Source organism: Halichoeres trimaculatus, unplaced genomic scaffold (genome assembly GCF_033239565.1).
Source record: "Halichoeres trimaculatus isolate MK-OKI-2021-1 unplaced genomic scaffold, fHalTri1.1 fHalTri1_scaffold_5, whole genome shotgun sequence".
Classification (NCBI taxonomy): domain Eukaryota; kingdom Metazoa; phylum Chordata; class Actinopteri; order Labriformes; family Labridae; genus Halichoeres; species Halichoeres trimaculatus.
In genome coordinates this window covers 9,295,253-9,321,494 of record NW_027437183.1, presented here as the reverse complement: position 1 = coordinate 9,321,494, position 26,242 = coordinate 9,295,253, and the positions used below count along the sequence as shown (strand labels likewise).

Sequence of the window (26,242 nt, the reverse complement as noted above, 5' to 3'; positions counted from 1 at the left end):
ATGAAGTGTATTGATATCAACATCAATAACACACTGAGTTCTAAAGCACCAAAACATTACAGTGATGGATGTTATTTAAAAAGAACCAACAAGAGCCTTTAATCTAAAAGAACACTAAACGTTACATTTCATCAACTGGCAAAAAATAAAAATAAAAACCCACACATGTTTATATTTAGATAAAAAAAAAAAAAACAGATCATAGTTTGATTTAAAAAAAAAATGCTGGTTTAGAGGCACCTAAGCTGGTATGGCCATCTGATGATCAAGCGGCGGCTTTGGTTTCCCACTCCTGTGAAAACAATGACAGAGGAGTCAGTAATAAGATAACAGAGTGTTCAATAGTGCAGCTTGTGTGACTCTGACCTTCCTTCTTTGGAAAACCTTCCCATGTTCGATGAACAGCGCTGAAGGAGCTCGTCTCAGAGAGTTCTTTGCTGAAGCTGTCCGTCGCAGCAGAGGATTCAAGAAGCTCGTCTGGAGGGATCACAAGAGGTCAGAGCAGATTACAAGGCTTAGTTTTTAAAATGGTGCACGCATACAGGTAACTCATGGACCTTTGATCCAAAGCAGGAATACTGTAGTGGAGATGTATGTGAATTTTTTCCTTAATTGTAAATACAATGTAGACTTTCTTTTTCAGGCAGTAAAATTTGGATTTACCTTAATGAAATGTATTGTTGACTCTTTTTATAGACGTGACGGTTATTTGAACAGGAACCACCTGGTTCTCTTTTCCTACCTGAGCGCGCTCAGTGCAGACAGCCAGCGACTGTCTGAAAGACGTGCGTTTGTTCTGCTTCCCAACAGACGTCAGGTTGATCTCTGATCCCGCCCTTAGCTGAACAGGCCTCTTCCCTGTCAGCTCCAGCTTCTGAACGGCTCGCTCCACGTCTGCTGACTTCCTGCCTGTAATGCAAAAACAATTTGAAGTTGTGGCGAGGAGGATTTTGGAAAACAATTCAATATTTAAAAAATAATCATATCAAAAGGAGGGGTTACATGAGTGAAAACAGCCCAATACAAATAAGTACAAGATGCCTTAACTCTGTCAAAACCATAGATATATTGCTAAAGCTTATGAAACACAGGAGACAAACAGAAATCCTCCTGCGAAATTCATTACTCAGACTAGTATAAGTATCTTTTTCTGAACTCGGATGGTTTATTGAATTACTGTTTTCCTTCTAACCCCATCAACTCCAGTAAAAAATATCTTTTATTCTTGAGAAAAAAAGTTAGGTAAAGACACTTTGAGGTTTTATGTATTCTGTTCAGGTTTTGTTTCTCAGATGAAACTCACTTTGGGTGGTGAAGACAGTGTTGCTGTAGGTCACTGAGTCTCTGGAGGACACTGAGCCGCAGCGAACTGACTCCTGAGAGCTGCTGAGCTGAAAGATGACAAATACTGACTGTGAACACCTGTCTTGAGCAGGACAGTGCATTTTATCTATGACATTTGGCTGAAAATTTTATTGTACAAATTGATACTGAAAATGGAGGATTTTGGACCCCGTGTCTCAGTGTGTTTACCATGTGCTCTAGTATAGAGGTGTTGGAATAGATGGGCTGGCTTCTGACTTCTCCACCAAGACGAAAAGGGTCGTCCATGTAGGTGTTAGAAGTGGGAAACCTTCGAGTCTGCAGTCCACTGAGGAGGAAACAACAAAATAAGCTAAAAATAATGGTAGCTACAGCGCACAGATAGCAGCCTAGGTTGCGCCCCATGAGTGGCTGGCCTGTGTTCGTAGCCAGCCTGTGGCCTATTCCCTCTTTGTCTTCCCCAATTCTCACCCTGTTTCCTGCTCTATCCACTGTCTTTTGAACCCAGATACAATCACATGTGGAGTACCTCAGGGTCCTATACTTTGACAACGGCTATTTTTCTTGTCTTTTAAGTATTTCAATTTTTCTTGTGCAGTATTTAATTAAGTGTAGTAGAGTCAAACATTTTTTACTCATATTGTTGACAAAAAATGAAAAATAAGAAAAAAAGGCATGTTTTGGAAAGCACAGGTAATTCACGTATACTCAAACATCATTTAAAGCTATGGTCTACGATCTAAAGCTAGGTAATTATTATTAACACTGTTTTGAGGCCGTTATGGTCCGATCTACGCAATATAAAAACCAAAAAGAACGGAAAAAAAATCCATTCAGTACAGCAGCTGAAAAACGGCTTAATAATTAACCAATCTGAACCGCTGTTTCCCTCATTTCGGATTTGTGCGTTAGTCCATCCAATCCCCTGTCTCCCTCGCTTCGCTTCGTACTGCCCATGGTCCCACCTCGTCCTTCCCCACTACCCCTCTCACGTCAACTAGCTGCTCAGCTACCGAAGTGTCATAGAGCCAGAGAAGACCAAAACCAGGAAGCTGTTTCTGTTACCCTCCACAGCGAAGGGAAGAAAATGAAAAAGTTCCAAGGAAAAGGCTGAAGCAAGGAAGAATTATGAGCTATACAGGTGCCAATGGAGACTGAATATTGGAGAAATGTATGACCGGTGGAAAAAGCTGCAGAGGGATTTGGGACTGAAGACTGATGCCGAGACAGCTGATTTTCTGTTGAACAGGTAATGACTTTGTTTCCTACAGGGGGAGATGTCAGCTGAGTAACTCTGGTTAGTCTGTGCCTGTACTGGCTAATGAGTGAACGCTGCTGGTCGGAACGGGTCGGCTCTGTCAATAGATTTTAGCATAAGTTAGCCACACATCTTTAGCATTGTAAACTGAGCTGGTGAAGGCACGCCGAGAAAGGTAAAGCCTTGCCCACAGTCGGCTCTGCTCTGATCAGCTGGCAGTGGCAACGCCAGACCTGCTTCGGCAGCTAATTCATGGTTTTGATCGCGTCGGTCCAATTGAAAAAGCTACCACTGTGTGTCACAAGGAGGATGACAGTCTTGTTTGTTATATTTTCTGCCGGCCGGCTTCTTGCTCTGTCAGAGGGGGCGTGTTGTTCGGAGGCGAAGAAGGGCGACACGAGCTGGGGGGCAGGATCTTGAGGGGGGGGCTGCGTTTTTCAAATGTGTCTCATCAACCAAACTGGGTTTCAGATCGCAGACCATAGCTTTAAAAGAAAAAAAAAACACATACAATCACATGTGGAGTACCTCAGGGTCCTATACTTGGTCAACTGCCATTTTTCTTGTCTTTTAAGTATTTCAACTTTTCTTGTGCAATATTAGATTAAGTCAAGTAATGTCAAACTTTTTTCCTCATATTGTTGACAAAAAAAAGAAAATCAAGAAAAAAAAGACATGTTTTGGAAAGCACAAGTAATTCACGTATACTCAAACATTTAAGTAAAGCTGCTGCAAAATTCTTTAACCTGTTTATAGCTAGTTGCACAGTAAAATTTTTGTCTGTAAATGAAAAAAAAAAACACTGGCTACTAGGGGCATTACTTTCACAGTATTTTACTGTGCCTGTATTGATTTCACAGTAAGGCTACAGTATCTAATTGTGAACATTACATTTAAGTCTGTTAAGTTGTAAAACAGTGACTTATTGAGAAACATTTCATCTAAATGTTGTGAAATCCTGGTTATAATTAACATTGTACAGTTGTGACCTGGAGGGGTCAGTTAGATCTCACCAATAAGAAAAGTCTTCACCTGAGAGCTCCACCTGTGTGCTCCTTTGTGTTGTTTGTGTCAGGGTGGCTGTGACTGGCAACTCCATCCTGCAGCAGCTTCAACCATTGCTCCTTTTCTTCCAAACTGCCAACCTGAAAAGGAATGACCATGTGAAACAGTAACTTTATGAACTGATGAAAATTACAAATCTCTGCTTTCCCGCTGCATCATCTTACTTCTAGCACAGCCACCTGGTCACCGAGCATGCTCAGTGTGATCCTATAGGAGTGGTCAGTGTCAGGTCCAGGTTTGACCTCACACCCTCTGAGCTGGACGGTGTACTGGGGTGACCGCTCTGTCTTCACCTCCATCTTCTCCTCTTCCTCCTGACCAAACATGTTGAGCACATCGGCCTCCACCTGACACCGTAAGCTCTGCCACTGACAGTTCATCAGCACACTCAGGAAACCTGTCCATCAAACACAGCCAGAGGTCAGAGGTCACTTGTCCAGTCTTACTTGTAGTCCTTGAAGAAGAGATAAAATCAAGGAGTTTGAAGCTTTTTGAGAGCTTTACCTGTTTTACTTTGACCACTGGAACAAACTTGAGAATCTAGTCTCCGTACAAGTCTATGTCATGCTCAATAATCAGGGCCTTGGATCGTAGCTCTGTGACTTGTGAAGCTCTTTACCGGCTTTGTGTGATTTTGATTCTGCCCTGTCCAGGTATCTGTAGCATGTTCCCTGTGTTGGATTGGTTTTGGACTTCACCATGTTTGTGATTGTGTGGCACATTTCTCCAAATGAAAGACTGATGGTCTTCGTATGCCCTTATTGTCCTCACCACATGTAGCTCATTAATGCTCAGGAAACCCCAAAAGCATCCTATTTTACACTGATTTAATCATAGTTAGCACACCCAAAGTATTCCAATTAACTTTGAAAAAGAAAAAACAACTTTCAGGAAAGAAAGATTAGACAAATATATTTTCAAAGCCTCATTCCTTGACAGTGTCTGGAGTGAGCTGTTTTATAACTTTGGGTCCTTTCTCTTCTCTGATGAAAACAATCTTTCTCCAGCAGAAGTCATGCCTGTTAAACTTTTCCATTGACAGTAATTTCAGTCAGCTCTGTAGTTTACAGCTGAAAGTTTTCAGTACCTTTGTGTTTGTTGAGGCTGCCGGGAGCTGAAGGTTTCTCCTCCTCTGACTCAGACAGGACTGTACTGGACTAAAGACACACACACAGAAAAAAACAAAGTGAACTCACGATCCATTATATATGAAAAATAATGTACAAATGAGGTCTGAAAGTTTTCATTCTGATTTAATTTGTGATCATATGCCAAGTGATCAGCTTACAGCATAGATATTACAGTGTTTGTGCGTGTGTTTCTCACCCTGCAGGACAGTAGCCGGTCTGATTTGTTCAGGGATGAGCAGCTTCGGGTCTCTGCTTCACCCTGTGCACTCACCTCCTCCATCACCTGCACACACAGTCACATTTAACACATGTAAAGACACATTAAATCTGACAGGTGATATGTGCACCAGCTGTGTTGTGTTGGCTGACCTTCCTCCACTCGTCGGCCTGCTGGAAGCTGCTGTATCCCAGTACCAGAGACTCCGAGCCCAGCAGAACCACTTTGAGCTGGTGCTGAATCTTCCTGTTACTCTTTGACTTGTAGACGAGCTGACAGCCTCGAAGACTCAACTCCAGCTGAGGCAGCAGGTCCTGAGCACACTTATAACACTGTTAAACACAAAAAGATATCAGCACTAAGTCTGTTTGAAAAAAAAACATGGCAGAGGTGGCTCAGCATCAGGACCTTAGCAGGTAGTTATCAAAGAAAATCATCATTGAATTCATGTTTTCCTGAAGATACATGTGATGATGTTTGTAAAATCTGGTCCTATGAATGTAGGACTGTCAGAAACACCAGAAACACACAGAAGATGATTATGGCCAGGGAAACTTTCTTTTCTTTTCTTTTTTAAATGTATGGCAAGTTAAAAAAAAATGTTTAACTGTTAGGAGGAAGAATTGGGGATAAAACTTTCTGAGGAAGTCTGGGATGATGTTTTAGGAAAAATAAACCCTTTTTTTCTATTTGTTGAAGACATGCTGTGATTCGATTCAAGATCCTGCACCGTCTCCACTGGTCCAAAGTCAAGTTATGTAAAATGCAAGTTATGTAAAATGCCTCCTGCTTTTGATCACATACAAGCACCTGGCATCCTCTCACATATGTTTTGGTTTCGCCCAAAATTAGACAGATTTAGGAAACTGATATTTACAACCTTTACAGGTGTTTTGAAGAAACCCTTAAAACCTTCCTCAACAACAGCAATTTTTGGAGTTATATCACCTGATCTACATCTCAGCCGCCAGGCAAAAATTATGATAGCTTTTGGTACTCTCCTAGCATGTGGATTGGTATTGTTTAAATGGGAAGAGAAATACCCTCTAACTTTTAAAATATGGATAAATGATGTTATTTACCATCTGACATTTGAAAAAATAAGTTACACCACAGAGGCAGTGCCCAAAAGTTTTACTCCATCTGGAAGCCTTTTTTAACTTTTATAGAAAAATGAATGCTAAGGGCAAAATGTGTTAGAGCTGATGACCCTATACACCTTAGGTACCCTTTTGATTACTCATTTATGTATCTTTTAACTCTTATTGTACATTGCATGTGTATATGTGGACATATGTGTGTATAGTTACGTGTATATATGTGTATTTATATATACATGTAAATGCATATATTTGTCTTTTTTATTTAAATTGTCTCATTTTTGTATTTACTTCAATTTGTCTTGGTCAATCTGTTTTATTTACACTTTTTTATGTAAGGAACGTTGGGGAAAAGAGCTTTGTTGGAGCTATGTTTTTCAGTTTAAGCTGCAACATTATTGATGTGGACATGTCAGTTTTTGAATAATTGTGAGAAAACAATAAAAAAAGACCTTGATTTAAAAAAAGATAAAAATAATCTTTCTTTTAAAAATCCAAACTTTAAACCTGACTTGTGTTTATTAAAAAAAACAAAATAGTGATATGAATTAAGGTATGTGGAATAGTAGAGGAAACAATACAAGTTAAGGACAACAAAACAGTTCCTCCCTCCACTCACCAGCAGCACGTCGTTCCTGATGATGAACAGCTGTTTGGTCCACTGTCCGAGCCACTTCCTCCTCCACAGGTAACCACACAAGCGAGACTCGGGGGCGGGCCTTAAGCAGGGCTGAGAGGCGCTCCATTGGATGTAGTGAGCTCTGTCTTTCACAGGTTCATCATCATCATCATCTTCCCCATAAGACTCATAGTGACTGCTGTCTGAATCTGCCTTCTCTGAGATGAGGATGAGAACGTTTCATGAACGTTATTGTAAAAATGGTTTTAAAAAGTGTGTGTCTGTGTTTATATTGGGGGTGTAGATACCAGTGTTAGACGTGGTGGTGTCAGCTATATAAGGTTCTGCTTCCTCATATGTGTCTTCATCATCATCACTTCCCAAGCCTCCTGGTGGAAGGGGCGGGACTACAGGACCCTGGATCTAAAATCATAGGAGACAAAAAGTCATCTCTGGTATGAAGAAAACAAATTGGAGCACATTTGGTTAACAAGGCGGGGTGAGGAGAAGCAAGGGAACAACACTGCAGAGTAACGTTAGAAAAACACGATTATACACTGAAGAAATCAGTAATAACTTTCTCCAACTCTTCCTGTCATACTCCAGAGTTTAACTGGAGCTAAACGCTCACTGAGCACAACATGTTTTTTAATTAGATGCATATGAACAAAATTTCCCAAGAGAGCAGGTTGCTGTGTGTGTTTGTGAGTGCAAGTTTGTCCATCCATCACGTAGGCCAGATGCTAATCAGCCGCCATCAGTGACCACTTCCTCTCTCTGCCAAAAGGAGCAGAGCTCTCAGCCAATAGGACGACAGATAGAGGAGAGATGGCCTCATATGTAAACACTGAATATCCTGTCACTCCCTCCAACACACACACACACACACACACACACACACACACACACACACACACAGAGTAACCCTGCCATCTCCTCCCTAACCTCAGGAGGACTGCAGTCTGTCATTACTGACCCACATCACTAACCTCCTCCTCCTTCGCCTCCTGTTATCTTAAAAAAAGCTCTTTTTTCTTTCCCGACCACTTTTCTTTAACCTCGAGGGAAACCATCCAAAGGGTCAAGAAGTGCAGGAGAGCAAAAAAACAACATGTGTAAAGTGAATCCGATTCAGAGAAAGTTTGGTTTGAACTTCAGGAATGGCTAAATTTACCTCACGTCATGTGTTTTTCATTTAAGACATAAAGGATGCTCCTCTGCAGCGGTTAAGAAAGTATTCAGACCCAAAATGGGAGTCAGGGCACTGACAGAGAGTCCAAACCAAGCTAAGACCTATGGAAAATGAAGCTTTGGAAATTTTCATTAAAAAATAAAAGAGAAGAAAAAAACTGCAGTTCCTTAAGTGGCCACTCGAGGCTTGCCCCAAATGAGAGTCATTCTAAGAGTTTATCCAAACATTTTTTGCTATAACTGTGAGAAAAACTTTTATAATTCCAGTTGCAGGTTTACCAACAATTCTCAAATAACAAAGTGAGATGTGTTTTGAATGTATGACTTCAGAACACAGCCACAAAGAAGGGATTTGTTTGTTTTTGTTGTTTTTTTGGTTGCTTCATCCCAAAATCTTACTCACTAGTGCTGCACACTGCAAAAAACTAAAATCTCATCAAGTAATTTCATCGTATTTTCAGTAGAAAATGTATTTTTAGACTAGATACGAGTATATTAGCCAATGGAAGTATGAAGACATTATTCTGGTCTCAAGCAAATTTTTCTTGTTCCATTGGCAGTTTTTTTTTTCACTTGTTACAAGCAATTCAGACCTCATTTTTGTCTTTAAACAACTTGAAACAAGACATTTTTCTGGCCTCATCAGTTGAATGTAGCTCACGTCAAGTTTAAAAAGGCAATTTTTACCTTAAATAAGACAAAAACACTTGATAAGATTTCAGTTTTTTCAGTGCATTCTCTTAAAATCCTCCTGCTTCAATCGCTCAGCGGTGTTTGTGTTGTTGGTGGGATATCTGGATTGAAAATCCAGACAAATAAACTGTCTATTTGTAAGATTAACAGCCCTAACAGGCCACCCAAGAAGTCTGATCTCAAACTTTGTCAGTGAGATAAATTCTGCACTTGTCAGATGCTTCATTGCCTCCTCCAGTGTTTTTTTCATTGTACGTACATATTGTATTTGTCAGCTAGCATATTTTGGGTTTTCCCATCGACTGTATATAGAGTGGACAGCATGGCTCCGCCATTTATCATTGTATGGTTTTGAAGCCAAAATACCCCTGCCACAGGCACAGCCATTGGTAGCAATTGCAGCCAGAGTCTGCGCAGTAGAGACTGTGAGGGACTCTGGGAGAATCTGAGTGGAGCTGGGTGAAAAAAAGTAATAGTTATTTTTTTTCTTTCGAGAGTCTAATCACTTCTTGACTCTACTTTACGTGAAGCCTAGTTTTTAACCTCTTATAACTAATGAAAACATACATTTCAGAAAAAAAGAGGACTTGGATACAAGACAGCCAAATGATACCTTCACATCAAATCACCACAACAATCGGACGTGAGAGACATTTCTACGAGGAGTATTATTTTTTTAAAGTTTGACCACAGCCCATCTGGAATGGCTGGAAAGCTGGATTTTCTAACCTATACTGCAGCCAGCCACCAGGGGAAGCAGTTTTTGTGGAGACCTCACTTCGAGCCAAGCAAGCGGACGTCCATTTTTTTATGGTCTATGGGTTTTTTTTTCTCAGAGCTAGAGAAGAGACTTACTTATCAGGTATGTTTCAATCACCAACTGTTCTGGCACTGCAAATTCACAAGCTAATGAATTGTGAATCTAGCCTCAGTTATTGACCGTTGAGCTCTAGCTTCACTGATCATGTTATTCCTGGCTCCTGAGAACCAACAGATTGTGACAGTTCGTTTTCTGTCTCATGCTGAGCTGCTATCCTGGGACTAGCCTTTAGTTACAAGATGCGAGACTCAAGGCTTCATTTTCACTGTCAATAAGCAAATGAGTGATGTCGTGGAGGCTATGCATACCTACACAGTATAATATCTACATACACTAAAAAGGATGTGTTCGTATTTGGTACATTGACTCACCGAGTTCCTCAGCCACGCAGAAGAGTCCCGCTTTGAGACCAGCTCATAGGACCCAACACTTTCTGGAGAAAACAAACAAATCTGATTCATTAATATCACACATTTCAAGACATTCAAACACCGGTCCATCTTCAATGTAATTGTGTATCTTGTATAGGATATCAATGATACCCTCAGTGTTTACCTGTTAAAGGTGTATCTGTCAGCTCATTGGAGGGGGATGATGAAGATGGACAGCTCATGATCATGTACTCAGCATCTTCTAGAAAGACAGCAACCAAACCTGTCTGTGTCAGTGAACACCTGCATCTCCCAGTTGAAATACTTTCATAGTAATAGCACAAATAGGATGATGTTATGGTGATATTACCAAACGAAAAACTACTGAATCAGTACCAGGAGTGTCGTGTGTTTGCAGTCTGGAGAGCAGCTCTGAAATGGATTTCTTCTGAGCCTGAGCGATATAACTCAAGTTCTCTGAATCCAGAACAGACAGGAAGGACTGCAGGTCACAGATCAGCTTCGTCAGCACTAAAGAGAAACAGAAAATTAGACAGACAGGTGAACAGCTGGACTTTCACACTCCTCAGCTGTCTGTCTGTTTGGACTCATTAAGACGTGAAATTAAAACAGAACCACCAGCAAACAGTTTGTCAGAGTTTATCTCAGCCCGACTGAGTCATCGTGAACCTGACTGTTGACAGAGCGGCAGAGCTGTGAGTCATGTTAGATTACACACTCACTATCTGTCCTCATGAAAGACTCATTGTCTATGCTCCCAGAAACATACGGTGAGCTTCCACACACCAGCCTTTTTCATTCGACTTACTAAAATAAATAAATATATACTTTATTTATCCCTGAGGGGAAATTAAGGAGTTACAGCAACAATATAAGAAAACAAAAGTAAGAAAGTGTATAGAAAGTGCAAAAAGACTCTTGTATCCTGTCTGCTCACAGCAGGGGAAGTTCTTCCAATGTGGTGTTTATGTTAGGTCTGTTAGCCGACTGTGACTAGCATGATGCTACTCTGCACAGCTAGCTTGTCCATCTTATTGGAGATAGATCTTGCGTTCACAATAATGATGGATGGAAGGACAGGTCGATGTCGTCACTTCTTAGCTCTCAACTCAGTACCAGCATGTCGTCCTCACCTCCTTCTCCTCACCTTATGGGAAAACATCAGGCCTTGCACCAATTAGCATTGACATGCTACAGGCTGCTGACAGCTGATTTCACATGCAAACAATGCGACTGTAGTTACATATAGGCTCTTCAGACAAACACAGGAACAAAAGTAGTCAAAATATGATTGAAGACAAAACTAGTTTGGTGCCCATGACCAACAGATGAGCCATACAAAGTAATGACCCACTTTGAATGCAAAGATGACGAAGAAGAGACAAAAAAATTAACAGAAACAAACAAGTAAGAGAGAGCTGCTGCAACAGGCAGCCATTAGGGTGGCGCCTAGCAGTCATATCCTAAATGATAGGACTGTGACATGGTGCAAATGTATATGTGTTTATATGTGGTGCATTGACTGCTAATGCTATTGAGCACATATTTAAATAAGCTTAAACATGGTTAAGTTGGATATAGTGATGCAATATGTGGAAGATGTTTGGCTGCTAATACGCTAAATCTTGTAATGTTGACCTGTTTACATTTTTAATAGTTGTTTCAAATTATGACAAACTTTCTTGAAACATTTAAGTTAGTTTTTTTCAGAACAATGTTTTATAGAAAACTTTTTGTATCCATATATTATAAGGAAAAAGACTAAATGAGTAATTTAAAAAAAAGTTTGGCATGTGTCCTGTGAGTTTCGTGAGTCAAAAACAGAAAGTAAGTGAGGTTCAGTTTGTCGTCAGCAGGTTGATAAAACACTGAGCTGTCCTGAAGTCAGTGTTCATGTTATGAATGAAGCTTTTGTCTCTGCGCTGAATGAACACTGACTCCGTGTTGTGACTGCAGGAGAGTGAAGGGCTGAAATTATTAAAGAGGCCTCTCTCTTCATGTCATTTACCATAGACGTATAAACCAAATATTCCCCCAGATGTGGGTTAATATAGACACTCATCTCCACAGTTCTTCTGTGTTATATATAAAACCAAAGGTGTGTTCAAGATCAATGCAGCTGTTGTCTTTTAAGGTGATTTGTTCTCTGTGAATAAAAAGATCCTAACATCACAATGAGCACACCTGTCAGGTAAGTTTCCCATCGCAAATACCAGGATGTTGTGGCCTTCACACATGTTAACTGATGTGACAGGATACACACTGATAAGATGCTGAATGCTGCTAATGTTTAACTGGATGTCAACTGTATACATAAGGTTACATAATCCTAAAATCTTGCGGTTATTGGTTAAACACCAGTCTTTGAAATTTCCCTAAAACTGGAAACATTTTATTTTCACAAAATTTTATGAGGAATCACTTCAAGAAACTGACTGACATGAAGTCAAAACAATGTTAATTCTCATCAGAAGGGATGAAAATGACAGACATGCAGAGAAACAGGCGCTGATTGTGTTTCAGCTCCATTCACACACACAGAGCGAGTCCATTCACACTCAGAGCAGAGTGGGAGATGAAGGTTAAAGTTTCTGATTAACTCTTCTCTGCTGCTTTTAAGGGCCTTACAGCTCTGTTTATCAGCCTACTGCTGTTTTAAACACTGAGCTGCACATACCTCACACACCCACAACACATGAACAACAACAACAACAAAAAGAGAAAGAGACTGTCTGTGTGCTGAGGAGACACAGGGATGTTTCCACAGCACAAAGGACTGCTGCTGCACTCAGATACTCAGAGTTTGTGTTCCTGAACGCAGCTTATCTGACCATCAACATTACTTCCTGTCTCTGACTTTGATGCTGCTGGACACACACAGACACAAGTACACACTCACAGAGCCTGTACCCCCTCATCCCACACACACACACACACACACACATGAAAAATGACATCCATTTGAATGAAAGACAGATAACCTCAGCCTTTGTGTTCTGTGTGTTTATACAACCATGAAATCAAAATGAATGCTTTTAAATAACGCTTTTGACAATATGATATCCAAATCTTTTTTAGTTGTGATACTATTCTTGTTAGATCAATCCTTAAAGACATTGATTAGGAAGTTCAGTGACATTCAGTTTGTTTTAGTAGGTGTATTAATCATGGTATTCCTCAGATCACCTGCATTAGCTCTAAAATTAAGATACACAAAACATGGTTTGTTGAAAATGAATCAGATGTTTAAACTAATATGAAGCATGTTTTAGAAAAGTCAGAGTTCTGAGAAAAAAGTCAGAACTCTGGCTTATAAGTCAGAGGAAGGGAAAGCAACACTGAAACTTCAGAGGTCTGACAAAACCAGGATTCAACTTTGATCTCAGAATCCTGCTAAATTATCAGGTTTCTCAGTCAATTGAATTTTTACTTATTTTCCTCAAAAGTCAGAAATATTAAACTTATAAAGTAAAATAAAATGAAATAAACAAAAATTCCAGCCCTTATAATCTGCCATATACTGTATTATCAATCAAAACACAAGCATTTAACACAGTGTTTACAAAAATGAAGATATATGACTTAAGATGTGACAACACTTGACATCTACTACCTAAATAATAAAGCATTCATTTAAGGAAAACAAGAACCTCTGATAACAAAAGTAATTTCTACAGTTAAAATGTGATGTCGTGTGATGTAATTTTGCCCACTTGGAAAATTTGAGCACCAATCTCTTGAGATAAAGTATGAAAGGTCTGAACAAGATTTCTTAAATTGTATTTCTTTTCTGCTTGCAGTGATTGGGTCTGAAAGGTTAAAGTAGACCATCTTGTCCCGGTCTCCTGGTCTCCTGGTCTCCTGGTCTCCTGGTCTCCTGGGTCTTGGCCTTGCACAGAACTGATCTTGGTACACTGGTTTTATCTTTAAGGACACAGCTTACTCATGAAGTCATTTTCCTAAATCCAGCTCCTGCAGTTGGTCAGAGCGTATGTAAGTGGAGAAAAATGCCAAATTGCCAGTGTGAATCCAAACAGTCTATTAGCTCTGTCTCCTGAGGGCAGCAGGGGGAGGAAGTGGGAATGATGATGAGGAGGGGTGGGAGGGAGGAAGGAGGATGGAGGAGGAGAGACGGGCCTTTCTAACTGTTTTTTTGCTTCAGTTTACATACCGCTACTGAGATAAAGATGAGGAACTCATGACATCAACGAGCTGGGGAGATTATTTATCATTTTTCTGACTCTTGGAATGATTTTAATTCGGAGAAACTGTGAGAGTCCTTATCAACCTGAATTTTTACCTATCAACAGAAACGTATTGTTATATTTAATCTTTGTGGTTTTAACAAGAAAAAAACAAACAAACATCCCCCACAAAACATTTACAATGAAACAACATTCAGAGCATTCAGAAATGAGGATATTTGTTTTGAAAAAGAAAATGTTTAATCTCATAGGAAATGTTTTAATTTGTCGCTTTTTTAAAATTTCTATATAGTCACATCAGACGTGTAAGTTGTAATAGGACATCTTTTAAAAGAGTCTTTTTTCAAACTCCTGTGTACATACTTAATCTATTTATGTGAACCCAAGTCCTCCTTTTATCTCTTTATAGGTTTTTTTAAAGTCTTTTTAAAATATTTACTTAGCAATTTGTTTATTTATTCACTCTCTCATTTATTCCTCCATAAATGTATTTATTCCTTACTCATTGCTCCATATATACAGATATATTGGTAAAGTTTCTGTGGTTAATTTAATGCATAAATACACATACTAGTATACAGACATGATACAGCAGGAAACATCACTAGAAAAATAATTTGTGATTTTTTTTTCACCCTAGAAAAAAAAAAATTCAAAGTTCATGATAAACTCTGAGGAAGTGTTATATTTCCCTGAGTTTTATACATTAAAACGTTTATTTATTTATTTTTTAGGTTGAAATAAATGCGTTAAATTTTTGTAACATTTTTTTAGTGATGACAATACTTTTGGAAATTATCCAAAGTGTATCCCAGATTTGAGATGTCTTTAAATTTCTCTGTTTACTTGTGGATGTTTTGGTGGTGTCTTGAATGTCCAGTGATCTGAAGCCATCTTCATAAACTTTGGGATGTAAGTATACAATAGAATAAGCAACAGTACCTTTCTGTTTGTCCATGTCTGTCCGTCTGTTGGTTTCAGCAGGTTCGTCACTGCAGGCTCATGTCTCTGCTGAAAAGTCCACACCATCAGAGAAAGAGAAGCTTTTCCTCCCCTGTGAACTCTCTTTTCTTCTCTTTCTGCTCTGTGGGAAGAAGTTTCAGCTCTGAGAGTGGAGTCCTGAAGTCCTGCCTCTGAGTGACATCAACAGACGAGGGAGGAGAGAAGGGACAGACCAACCCACTGAGTGAGTAGAGTCACAAACAACATCTCCATCATTCTGATTTCACTGGAGTTTCTACGTTAAGTCATTATTCTGACCATGCATGACTGGAAATAAATGCAATATTCCGTGAACAGCCTCATTTCTAGAGAAACTGTGATGTTATGTGACTTGAAAGTTGGGGAAAAAAAACAAACTGGAAACAGAGTTCAATACTAATTATTTTAAAGCCAATATTTAATAAGTGCAAAACAACATATGAGATTTTAAAACTACAAGATTTTTGTTGATTTTAAATTTGATGCCAGCAACATTTCATTTAAGTTGGGACAGAGACAACAAAACACTTTCAAAGTTGTGAAATGCCTTTAAAACACACCTGGAGAAGCATCTTTCATCTAAGGAAGTTAATTATCATGAAGTTGGTAACGTGAGTGGGTGTAAGAAGGACACTACAAAGATGGGAAGAGACTCACCAAACACCAAAGAGGCTGTGAGAGCAAACAGAACAATGTTACTTATAACATGACAGATAATTTGTGGTTTTCATTGTGTTAAAGTCCATCAAATCATTTAAATAATCAGAGAATCTTAAAAATCTCTGCAAAAGGGTCAAGTCAAAAAAACCCAGAGACTAAATGGATATGATCTTCAGTCCCTCAGGCAGCTATGCATTAGAGAACAGATATGACTGTAGTGGAAATCCCTGCTTGGGAGCAGCAGAGCTGTCTGCAGCGGTGTCTTGCATTCATTACGCAGAGGGACAAATGTGAAACTATTGTTAAATCAATCAATAATGGCATGATCTTACACCAATCCCCAATAAAACAGTTTGCTATTGTATGAAAATAATGTGATTATGTGTTATTTTAAAGGCATTATTAAACTGGCTTGAGTGGGCCAGTGGAGCGCACAGTCAGCTGACCTGGAGCCTTCCAGTTTCTCGTTGAGCCTGATGTCTAGGGCTCCATAAGTATTAAAGGGAATTAACCCTTCTCAGTTGCAGGGCCTGATTTTAGCTTTTCTCTGTGTTATTAGATATTAAAAGTATTTATGTTTGTTTGGTCACATTTGTTGTTGTTGTGATACAACTGCTTAGACACTAGAGGGAGCTGCTGAATCAGTCATAGTGGTAGACCAGAGGAGCTCTTTTGAAGGTGTGAGAGCTCATATCGTTCTGCTTTGACCCTAAAGTGGTATGTCGAATAAATAACACACCACGTAATGTGTTCAGAAAATAAATTTCATAAAAATGTGTAGAATTTTTAAACCAGAAGCTGAATGTTTAGAGTTATTTCTCGTGAATATAGTCCTCTTATGGAGGCAATATTTGAATGTAAACAACTTTTGTAAGATTCTATCATTGAGTGGCTTTGTATGGAAACCACTCAGAATGAAAGAGCCTGCTGATGGGCAAATCAACTTGTCAAAAAATCCACAAACTTAATGCCATGGGCTTAAATGAGGCAAAAAACTGTTCACTGGCTTCTCGTATCCAAAGAGGATATCTATCTTGCACTATGACACAGCGAAGTAGCTGTGAATCTTTTGGCTGCCTTCTTTGCCAAACAAACCTTGTTAAACATCATCTACATCTGCATCCAACAGCTCCTCTAATTCACCTGCACCTACATCCATAGACACAAGGGATGCAAGGCCCATTAAGACACGCTCCCGCCCTCCCCTGGTGCATCAGGTGGCTGCTAACAGTGCAATCAGCGGGATGCTAAAGGCTGGCATCACTGAGCCCACTGACAGCCCCTGGGTCTTGGGGGCTGGGATGGTAAACAAAAAGAAGGGTTGAAAAATGAGATTCTATGTGGATTACAGATCATTGAACAGCATGCCCAAAAAAGACTCATACCTGCTGCCCCGTATTGACGAATCTCTAGTCTTTGTCTCTGGCTCTTCTTGGATCTCCTCCTTGGATCTGCGCAGCGGTTACTGGCAGGTGCCCCCAAGCCCAGGGGACAGACCAAAAACCACATTCTGTACTGGCAGGGGGTTGTGGCAGTTTCTGGTCCTCTCCTTTGGCCTGTGTAATGCCCTAGCCACATTTGACAGGTTAATGGAGAAGGTGCTGGCTGATGTACCTCAACAGCAATGCCTGGTTTATCTGGACGACATCTTGATCCGTGGCAGCTCTTTCAAGATGGCTTTAGTGTCCTTGCATCGGACACCACTGTAGATACAAGCACAAGATCGGAGGCGAGAGCATTAGTACGCTGGAGGAAAAGGTGCAAGCAGTGAAAGACTGGCCAACTCCTACCACCCTGAGGGAGCTGAAGAGCGTCATTGGCCTGGCGTCCTACACCGGGCAGTTTGGGCATGGCTTCTCTTGAATATCTGTACCCCTGTTCCCCCTGCAGCAGAAAGACAGTAAGTTTGCTTGGACCCCAGACTGTGTGCAGGCTTTTAGCTGCCTCAAGGAAGCCCTGACAGAGTCATCAATCCTTACCCCCCAGACCCCAGCCTACTGTTCCTCCTGGACACGGATGCCAGCTATGTGGATATGGGAACTGTGTTGAGCCAGGTGGGACCAGAAGGGGAGAAAGTGGTGGCTTACTTTGGCAGAACCTTTGACAAAGCAGAAAGGTGCTACTGTGTGACAGGCAGGGAACTTCTGGCCACTGTGAGAATAAGCCACTTCAAGTACTACCTGCTACCTGTGTGGCCTGCCTTTCACTGCCAGGTCAGACCACTCAGCCCTCCAGAGATTAATGTCATTCAAGGAGCAAAAAGGGCAGATTGGGCACTGTCAAAAGAGCTGGAGCTATACACCTTCCAAGTGGAGGAGCTCCACTGGAGCTCGCCATGCCAACGCTGACGCTTTATCCTGCTGCCACTGTGCTCCTGACAGCTGCCGGTACGGAGAAAGGAAGGAGGCTCAAGAGGTGGAGTGCATCAGGAGCAGGATACCAACCTCCTACCAGTGCTGCAGCAGGTGGAGTTTGTAAAGAGTGAGGATGAGGTCGCCGTCACGTTAGCCTACAGATACGTCGGAGAACCGGGCTGCCGATGGTGCCCCATTTGGCAGCTTCAACAACGTTTGCTTGATGTCACCTTTCAAATCATATCGCTGAGTAACTGTACTGATAAATACCTTACCTTGGCGTGTTGAACCCATTAAGAAGTCAGAATCATTCAAACCAAAATGCTGCAGGTGGTTGCCGGGCTAGTGAATGTGTCCACGTAGTCACGGTTAGAGGCAGTGGGTGTGGGCTGCTGCTGGCACTGATCCAAGGAGGAGGAACCTAGTTTAAATGTTATGTTTACTAACAAGTAAGAAAAATTCCTGCAGACCCTACCTTTAAATTTAAAAGGGCATATTTCATCCACAAGGGGTTGCCAAAGTGGACACACATTTAAAATCCCTCTCAGTAGCTTTAAGCTGAGCTGTTTATTTGTTTCAGCTCCAAGTATAAGTGTTTTCCTCATTAATAAAAAGGCTCACACATTATTGTTTGATCATTCTGTTTATTTTCAATATACATTTGATTTGAAAAATATAAACTCTAAAATAAACCATCTCACCTTCTTCTAAAAGTCACAAAAAGTTAATCAAAAACGATAAAATAACAAAAATCAGTATTCTGATCACTAAAATTAACACATTTTTATTGAATGTTGTAGTTTGTCATCTGACTGGCTGACGCAGTGAGACTCCCGTTTGTCTCCACTCTGCTATAGACGGCTTTGAACACTGATGTGGTGTTGAAATAGAAACAGTCTCTGTTAATAATCTGAAACAAACTAAAAAAAAAACAAAAAAAAAACACAACAAACATGATGGTACAAAAAAAGTTGTTGCATTTTGGTTCGAGCCAACATGCCTTTGTAACGTATGTACATGATTTTCAGAGGAGGAAGGCGGCTCGTTTCATGATCCTTCTAAAGTGGTGACGACAATGAAATCTGTGACACATTTACACTCAAATATCAACTGAGAAAGTGCTTCAGTGTACCTTCAGAGAGAAAAGCAGAGATACTGAAATGCTAGTAAACTGCTCTGGTTCACTGTTGTGAAGGAAATACTGGCTGAATGTGGATCTGTCGCATGTAAGAAGCTCGACTCACTGACTGACAGTGTTAAAACAGAGTTGGGATTTTTGCACCTTAAATACAACAAAGGGTGTTAGCTGTGACGTGAAGATTTGACATTAAAGAGGTGGTATCGTGCTTTTTACAAACAAATACTAATTATATGCTGGATGTCTCAACTGTCATACAAGATTTCAGGGAGATCAACACGAAATCGCCAGTTGGTGAATCTCCTTAAAAGAGTAAATTTGGAGTTTCAAATACATCTTTATTGTACTGAAACAATTTAAAAGGGTTCCACAATGCCGTGGTCCAAAGCGCTGGGTTCCGGAATGTTTGGTTCCAGAATGTTTGGTTCCGGAATGTTGGGTTCCGGAGTGTTTTAAAGTGTCTTAAAGAGACAATTGCTGAAATTAAGGTTTTCAAAGTCACCAAAATCATAAATTGTGAAAACTACCACAAAGCTATCAGAGAGACAAAATAAAGTCTGAAAAACTGAGCGTAATACCCCCTCTTTAACATGAGTACATAAACACAAAGCTTGCAAGCCATTTGCACATGAAGAGCTATTGTTTACTGACTGGGATTTTTCTAAAGTGATGACCCTGTAAAACTATAGGACACATGGTATTTAAAAAAAAATCATTTTGGAAGAATTCAATAGGTAAAAGTACAAAATCAAAAGTTAATATCCCGAAAGGAGGATGTCTTTTACACTAATGTTTTTTTTTTCCCATTTAAGTCATTTATAGAACTGTGTGTGACAAATTTGAAAACACCTTTAGCTGTAACCACATTGCTTTAATATTAACAAACCTCTAGTTATCAATTAAGCTGTGTTTTTTTAAATTATTTTCTAATGAGCCATGAAGTCAGAGTATTTTGATGCTGGTTATTTTTCACTCAGATCTTTTATTTTTAAAAAAGTGTTCCTTTCTCTTCCCCAAAATCTTCTGAATATTTGTGTTGATGCTCGTCAAAAACCTAAGCAACACCTTTTTTTTTAGCCTGTCTAATCTTTTTGCTTGCCCTACAAACTTAACAACCCACTTCCACACCAGCTCCTCCTTTCATGTTATGTCTGATTTTATCAGTATCATATGTTTGTCACTGGTGCTCGCTCTGCCCTGTACTGCCGGGGATCTTCAAGAGTCTTTTACTGCTGTGGAATAAAGGGGGTATACAGCGTACAAAAAATGAAGTTGTGTAAAATGTTTTCATGTCAGCTTCTACCAAACAAGAGACGGTGTTTTTTTTTTTTTTTTTTTTTTTTTTTTTTTACAGATGAAAGATTGCTGACTGATAACTTTCTGGTAATTGCTCTAAAATAGGATGGATTGTACCTAAAGCCAGCAGTAAGCAACAACTCGAGGTACAAGAATGGCTTGAAAGTCTCACATTACAAGATATATTTCAGTTCTTCTAAGCTATAAAATGTTATCACGATAACTGAGACTGGACTGAAACTGTAAGACAGCATGACGGGGACATGGATTTGATTCCCTTTTTACTATTTAGATCGTTACTGTAAGAGTTTCTGTCTGGCTCGATGTTTTATAAGTCACTTAGGTAAAGTAGTTTGTGCAGCACAAGCAATCATATGATATGCATTCCTAGTTAGAGTTACAGTTTGGCTGAAAATATCAGATGATTATGAAATGCTTTACTGTCTGCTACCCACAAAATGAAGAAACAAAATGGAAACAAGGAAAAAAAACACAGATGATGTACTCTTAAAAAAAAAAGAAACAAACAAACAAACAAAAGGAATGGTTGATTAATTAAAATGAGTAAGAAAAGTTTGAAGTGAAGACATGAAAGAAAAGTTCAGAAGCTGAAGCATCAAAAAGTGATCATAAAAATATGTACTTCATCTGCACATACATATATGCATTGTTAATTCACCGTTAATTAACTGACGATATCTACCTGCACACGTCTGTACGAGCTATAATACAGTGAATCTCTTGAATGGTTTTAACTCTTTGCTAGATGACAGAGAAAATATCAAAACCTCATGCTGCGTCAAAAATCAACGTGTCATTTTGTCATTATAAGCATTTATCCTAAAACATAGAGGTAGAGCTATAAAAACATAATTTTCCTGCTACAGGAAAATGTTATTAGAGTATTTTTATAGATATAAAAATTCAGATGGAGGATATTTATATGTTTTCATAAAAAAAGAGCAGGGAGGGTTTTCCATGCATGGTCAGAGAGCTGCAGCCTTTACTGTGGATCAGTGACGCGTGAGGAGAGTTGCATAGAAGAGAAGGAGGAAGTTATATCTAAGAGTGTTTGAGTAAGACTTGAGACTGTGAGAAAAATACAAAGAGAAAAATTTGAGGAAAGAAAAGTTTAAAATAGCTTCATTAATAGAAAAACAGCATTTTTCCCAAATGTCATTGTGTTAGACCGGTTTTGTCTGTGGTAGTTCCCTTTTTCTTTTTGCTTTCAGACCAAAGTCCCTCAATCATAGAAAAGATTTTGGAGTTAAAAACAACATTTTACATTAAAAAAAAACAAAAGAAGAAGAAAAAGGAAGAAGTTGTTTCTCAGGTGCTGCAGGATTCACCTGCTCAGCCAGGGTTCGATGCTTCACAGAGACGTCTCTGATCCTCGGCTCCTCCAGTAAAATGAATTATCATCATCTGGGTCCATGTCTATTCTAATCTGAGGCACAGACTTCAGCGGACTCATCTCAGGGCTGAAACACACAGAAAGCAGCGTCAGGACACGGATGTGACTGTGATGTAAATAGAAGATCTTAAAACCTGGATTAAGGATTATTTAAGATAATACTTTATTGACCCTCAAAGAGGAAATCCAGGGACTTGACGAGCACTGGCACGTTTTGATGCTGGATGCTGCTAATTTATTAACTTCTGTGATCACTGCTTGTTTTTAAATTTTAAAAGAGATTTTGCATCACAAAAAAGATATTCCTGGAGAAAATAAAAGTTGAAACAATAATAAGAACATGCGACCTAAAACGCTATAAGAAAAATATGGAACAGTAAGCTTAAAGCTTTACATCGTGAAGACATTAAGATGAGTGTGACTGACAAAAACAGCCACAGAGCACATGACAAAATTTCTGTTTTGCACTCTGAGGACAAAAGTCGACCATTTTGCTTACTCGTGAGGTCATCTGAGTTCAAAGCAATTTGGTTTCAATCTTAGTGGAGACAGGATTACTTAGTAATGTCATCACTGCGATTCATGCCCTGTCAGATGTTACCGACTCTAATAGACACGTGCCGAAACAACTGTTATGCCCAAGGTCCTCGAAGAAGCACGAGATGAAACTGTCCTATTTCTGACTCACTCAGATTTGTTGTTGTTTGAATCAGGCTCAGGTGGAAGAGATATTTACCCACAGAGAATCTCTGAGTGACAACAGGAGGATCGTTTTATAAATGAAGTGTCATCCCAATTTCTTTTTTATACGAGAAACAAGAGTTTTTCAAGAAGTCAGCGCTGACATACATTCTGTCTTTAAGTTTTCCAGTAATTTCAACAAAAACAAACTCTTGAGTTGATCTCACAGTTGGCAACCAATTAAAAAAGAAAATCCTTTAGTTTGTTATTCGACATCGCAGATGTGCTGAGCTCACAGCTGCTCTTCACACATTGACCCAAACACTAATCCTCTTCCGACTGCGCTGCCATGAGAGTCGTAAAGCAGATAGGGTAAGGCAGTAACAAAATCTGACCCGTGCGTACGAGCCGTGGATCCTGGAGGTCGTGGGCTTGATTTGAGAAACATAATCTCTTCCTGTGCATCATAATCATCTCTCTAAATATCTGCCCAAAAAACAAGGCTTGCTCTGTCTCTCTTAAAGGCTGATTGTTTCCTCTAAGGCTCAAATCTCTTCAGCAGAGTGCGTAAATATGACGCAATACAATTTTGCATTGATCTAGTCAGCAATGACTATGTGGTAATTTTACAAGTTGTGTACTTCTCATCTAAAAGTATTAAAATCACATTCAATGGTGGCTTTTGGTTCGGAGGTTTGAAACACCAGAATGGTGATGCTGCATTGACAGTATTCTTGCTCCTCCTAAGTGATTGAAAGCGTCTGATTCATTCAGGTTTCAAGACCTTTGAGAGCAGCATGACAAAATACATCAGAGCTGAAACACTGCCTTACTGTCAGCCACTGAAAAATTCCTCTTTAGCCACATAAACGATAAGTAAATTATCTTTGATGGCCTTTAAAGTTCATACGAGCATCAAACATGAGCTTGTTAGTCTGTCTTCTGACCTTTTGGGACCTTTGCTACCAGTCAAGTCTCAGATAAAGGAAAACCAGCCCCAGTTATTTTATGATTTGTTATATTTTTACCTTTTAAACCTGTTGAATATCAATGGTTCTAAAATCGCTCGCTAACATCTCACCCATAGACTGTATATAGAGTGGACAGCGTGGCTCCGCCATTTATCATTGTACAGTTTTGAGGACAAAATTCCCCCGTCACAGGCGCAGACATTCTACAGTTGTGCAGTCAGAGTCTGCGCAGACGAGACGATGAGGGATTCTGGGAGAATCTGAGTGGAGCCGGTTGACAAAAATAATAAATATATTTTTTTCTTTGAGAGTCTAATCACTTCTTGACTCTACCTCCCGACATATTTTGTATTCCCTGAAAAAAATACACAAGAACGGCAGCTGTCAATAATCGTTAAATGTAAGTAAAGCCTCATTTTTAACCTCATATAACTAATGAAAACAAAACTTTTCAGAAAAAAGAGAACTTAAATACAAGGCAGCCAAATGATATCTTCAAATCACCAAAACAATTGGGGGTGGGGAATATTTCTAAGAGGTGTATTTTTGATGGACCACAGCCCATCTGGAATGGCTGGAAAGATGGATTTTTTAACCTATACTGCAGCCAGCCACCAGGGGGAGCAGTTTTTGTGGAAACCTCACTTCGAGCCAAGCAAGTGGATGTCATTTTTTTTTTTACAGTCTATGATCTCACCTGGACAAACAGTTAGCCTGGTAGTAGCGAAGCTGCTCAGCACGATGTGTGGCGTTCAAGGAATGAAGGGGACTTCTCTCCTGTGGAAGGAAAAGTACATAAAAGGACTTTAGTTTGCACGTTGGTGAAATAATGTGTCAGATCTTAAATTCTGGGGGTCTTTGCTGCTGCTCTTCCTGCCTTCGCTTTCCATGCACACACATGAAAGACAGGAGAGGGTGTGCTCGCCCAAGCTCAAGCTTTAGCATCCCACAGAAACACATGGAGGAGCATCATAACTCACTACAGACAAATAATGAATTTAATGTGAGTGGCTAATGAAATTATTAGAACTGGTGTGGTTAATATTCAACTAAAAGCACTTGAATCAAATCCAAAGGCCTCACAGTGAGTGTTGTGTCTTCAGAATTAAAGCTGTAAACTAATGGAGGTTAGACAAAGAGGGAATTCAGAGACAGAATCAGAGGCAACATGTTATCTTATAGAAACGCATCATATTCCAAGACAGAAAAAGAAATATGAGTTAACTTCATGCAGGTTTTGAAACAAAAGAGACGAAAAGAAGAAAATAAAAGTCAGCTCCATGCAGTGAGTGAAAGAAAAACAGGTAACAGCATCCACTGTTAGACGGAGAGAAAGAGGTTAGAGAGGCTGGATGAGGAGGCCGAGCAGGAGTCAGACAGGATCAAGAAGGAGCAGTAAAGTTCCTCCAGTGCTGCAGGCTGATCGGGTTTACTCACTGTCAGAGGTCTTATCACCTAAGAAGGGCTCCTGCTCCATCATGTCCATGGGGATTTTAATGCTGGGAACATTCTCATTGTAAGGATAGTCAGACTGTCGAGAGAGGAAACACACATCCTGAGACGGGACCTCTGGGAGATGTTTCTGAACAAGCTTCAGCGCACACACTTAAAATTTCATATAATTTAACCTGGAGTGAGAACTGATATTATCATTTACAGGAAAACATAAAATAATAAGGTCAGAAAGAGTTACCCATCATTTTTTCAGCACTATCCAAAAATGCTTGCAGACAAACATAACAAACATTGAACACAGTTTCTATACTTTATTCTCTGTCACCAAAAAGATTAACATCTCAATATGACCACCCTTTGCCTTTATCATAGCTTAGAGACGACCTGGCATTGCCTGGCATGAGCGCCGCACTGTCTCTGCATCAAGTTTTGACCATAACTTCATCAGAGCTGTCTTCAAAGCGGTGACACTGCTGTGAGATACTCTTGAGACCTCCCTCTCCAGGATAAACCAGATCGCAAAGTCCATTGGATTGATGTCCAGACTTGACGGGGGCCAGATGTTCTTGCCCCAGAAGCCAGGAAAGTGTTGCTTGCACCAGGTCTGTGTGACATTGGATGTGTGAGCTGGTGCACCATCTTGAGTGAAGACAAACTGATTTCCAAACGCGTTGGTACACCAAGGCAACACTTTTTCTTCAAGCATTTGAAGGTACACCTGGCTGTTCACTTTCACACCCTCCTGAATGAAGACCAAAGGAGACTTTGAGCCATCAAATGCAACAGCAGCCCACACCATGACTCCAGCTGGCTTCTGACGACCAAAATGAGCTCTGCAGCCTTCGGGTAGGTGCTGTGCACTGTGTGCATAAACCCTGTCACTCTGGGGTTTGACCACTGCCTGAACGGTGAAGATCTTCTCATCAGTCCAAACCAGGACTTTGTTTGCGGCACTCTGGATCTCCTGCAGCATCATTTTCCCCCTGTCAAGCTGTTTTTTTAAAGAAGTGGCTGAATTCAGTTGTCTGTGTTGCATTTTTAGAGCTTTCAGTCCAAGATCCTGTTTGACAATTCTTCTCAGTGAAGTTCTTAAGATGTTCAGTTCCTTTGCTATTGGGATTCTCTTCCTCACCATCTCAACAACCCTTTTGGTCCAGACTGAACGTTTTCTTCCAGGGATTGACTTGCTGGTGGTTTTGCCAGTCTCCTTATATCGTTTCATGACATTGTAGACAGTCTTACAACAAACATTCACCTTTTTCATGATATACATTGTTGT

At 40.0% G+C, this 26,242-nt stretch overlaps 2 protein-coding genes across 2 annotated transcripts in view; both read right to left on the bottom strand.

Moving 5' to 3' along the window:
- Positions 1-220: 220 nt before the first annotated feature.
- LOC141790842 (actin filament-associated protein 1-like 2) lies at positions 221-15,656 on the bottom strand. The gene is made up of 17 exons (XM_074670952.1): positions 15,555-15,656; positions 14,956-15,146; positions 10,184-10,318; positions 9,972-10,049; positions 9,788-9,849; positions 7,021-7,135; positions 6,713-6,930; positions 5,146-5,325; positions 4,973-5,059; positions 4,734-4,803; positions 3,811-4,043; positions 3,614-3,726; positions 1,534-1,651; positions 1,304-1,391; positions 743-909; positions 367-477; positions 221-292 (listed from the first exon to the last, which is right to left on the bottom strand). Exons 2-17 carry the CDS (start codon positions 14,969-14,971, stop codon positions 266-268), a joined length of 1,818 nt encoding a protein of 605 aa, XP_074527053.1. The 5' UTR covers positions 14,972-15,146; positions 15,555-15,656; the 3' UTR covers positions 221-265.
- Positions 15,657-18,671: 3,015 nt separating this feature from the next.
- The window catches only part of LOC141790897 (electrogenic sodium bicarbonate cotransporter 1-like), a 61,478-nt gene continuing 53,907 nt past the window's right edge, over positions 18,672-26,242 (bottom strand). The window contains exons 25-27 of the mRNA XM_074671049.1: positions 24,946-25,039; positions 24,206-24,285; positions 18,672-21,923 (exon numbers count right to left, since the gene is read on the bottom strand). Of these exons, the coding sequence (XP_074527150.1) occupies positions 24,242-24,285; positions 24,946-25,039 (138 nt within the window). The 3' untranslated portion in view covers positions 18,672-21,923; positions 24,206-24,241. The remainder of the gene's footprint in view (positions 21,924-24,205; positions 24,286-24,945; positions 25,040-26,242) is intronic.

Excerpts from the sequence above, each read along its gene's own strand:
- LOC141790842 (XM_074670952.1), bottom strand. Across the intron at positions 1,652-3,613 it reads CACACAGGTGGAGCTCTCAG|TGGACTGCAGACTCGAAGGT; the intron begins GTGAAGACTTTT and ends TTTCCTCCTCAG. Across the intron at positions 293-366 it reads AGGTTTTCCAAAGAAGGAAG|GAGTGGGAAACCAAAGCCGC; the intron begins GTCAGAGTCACA and ends TTGTTTTCACAG.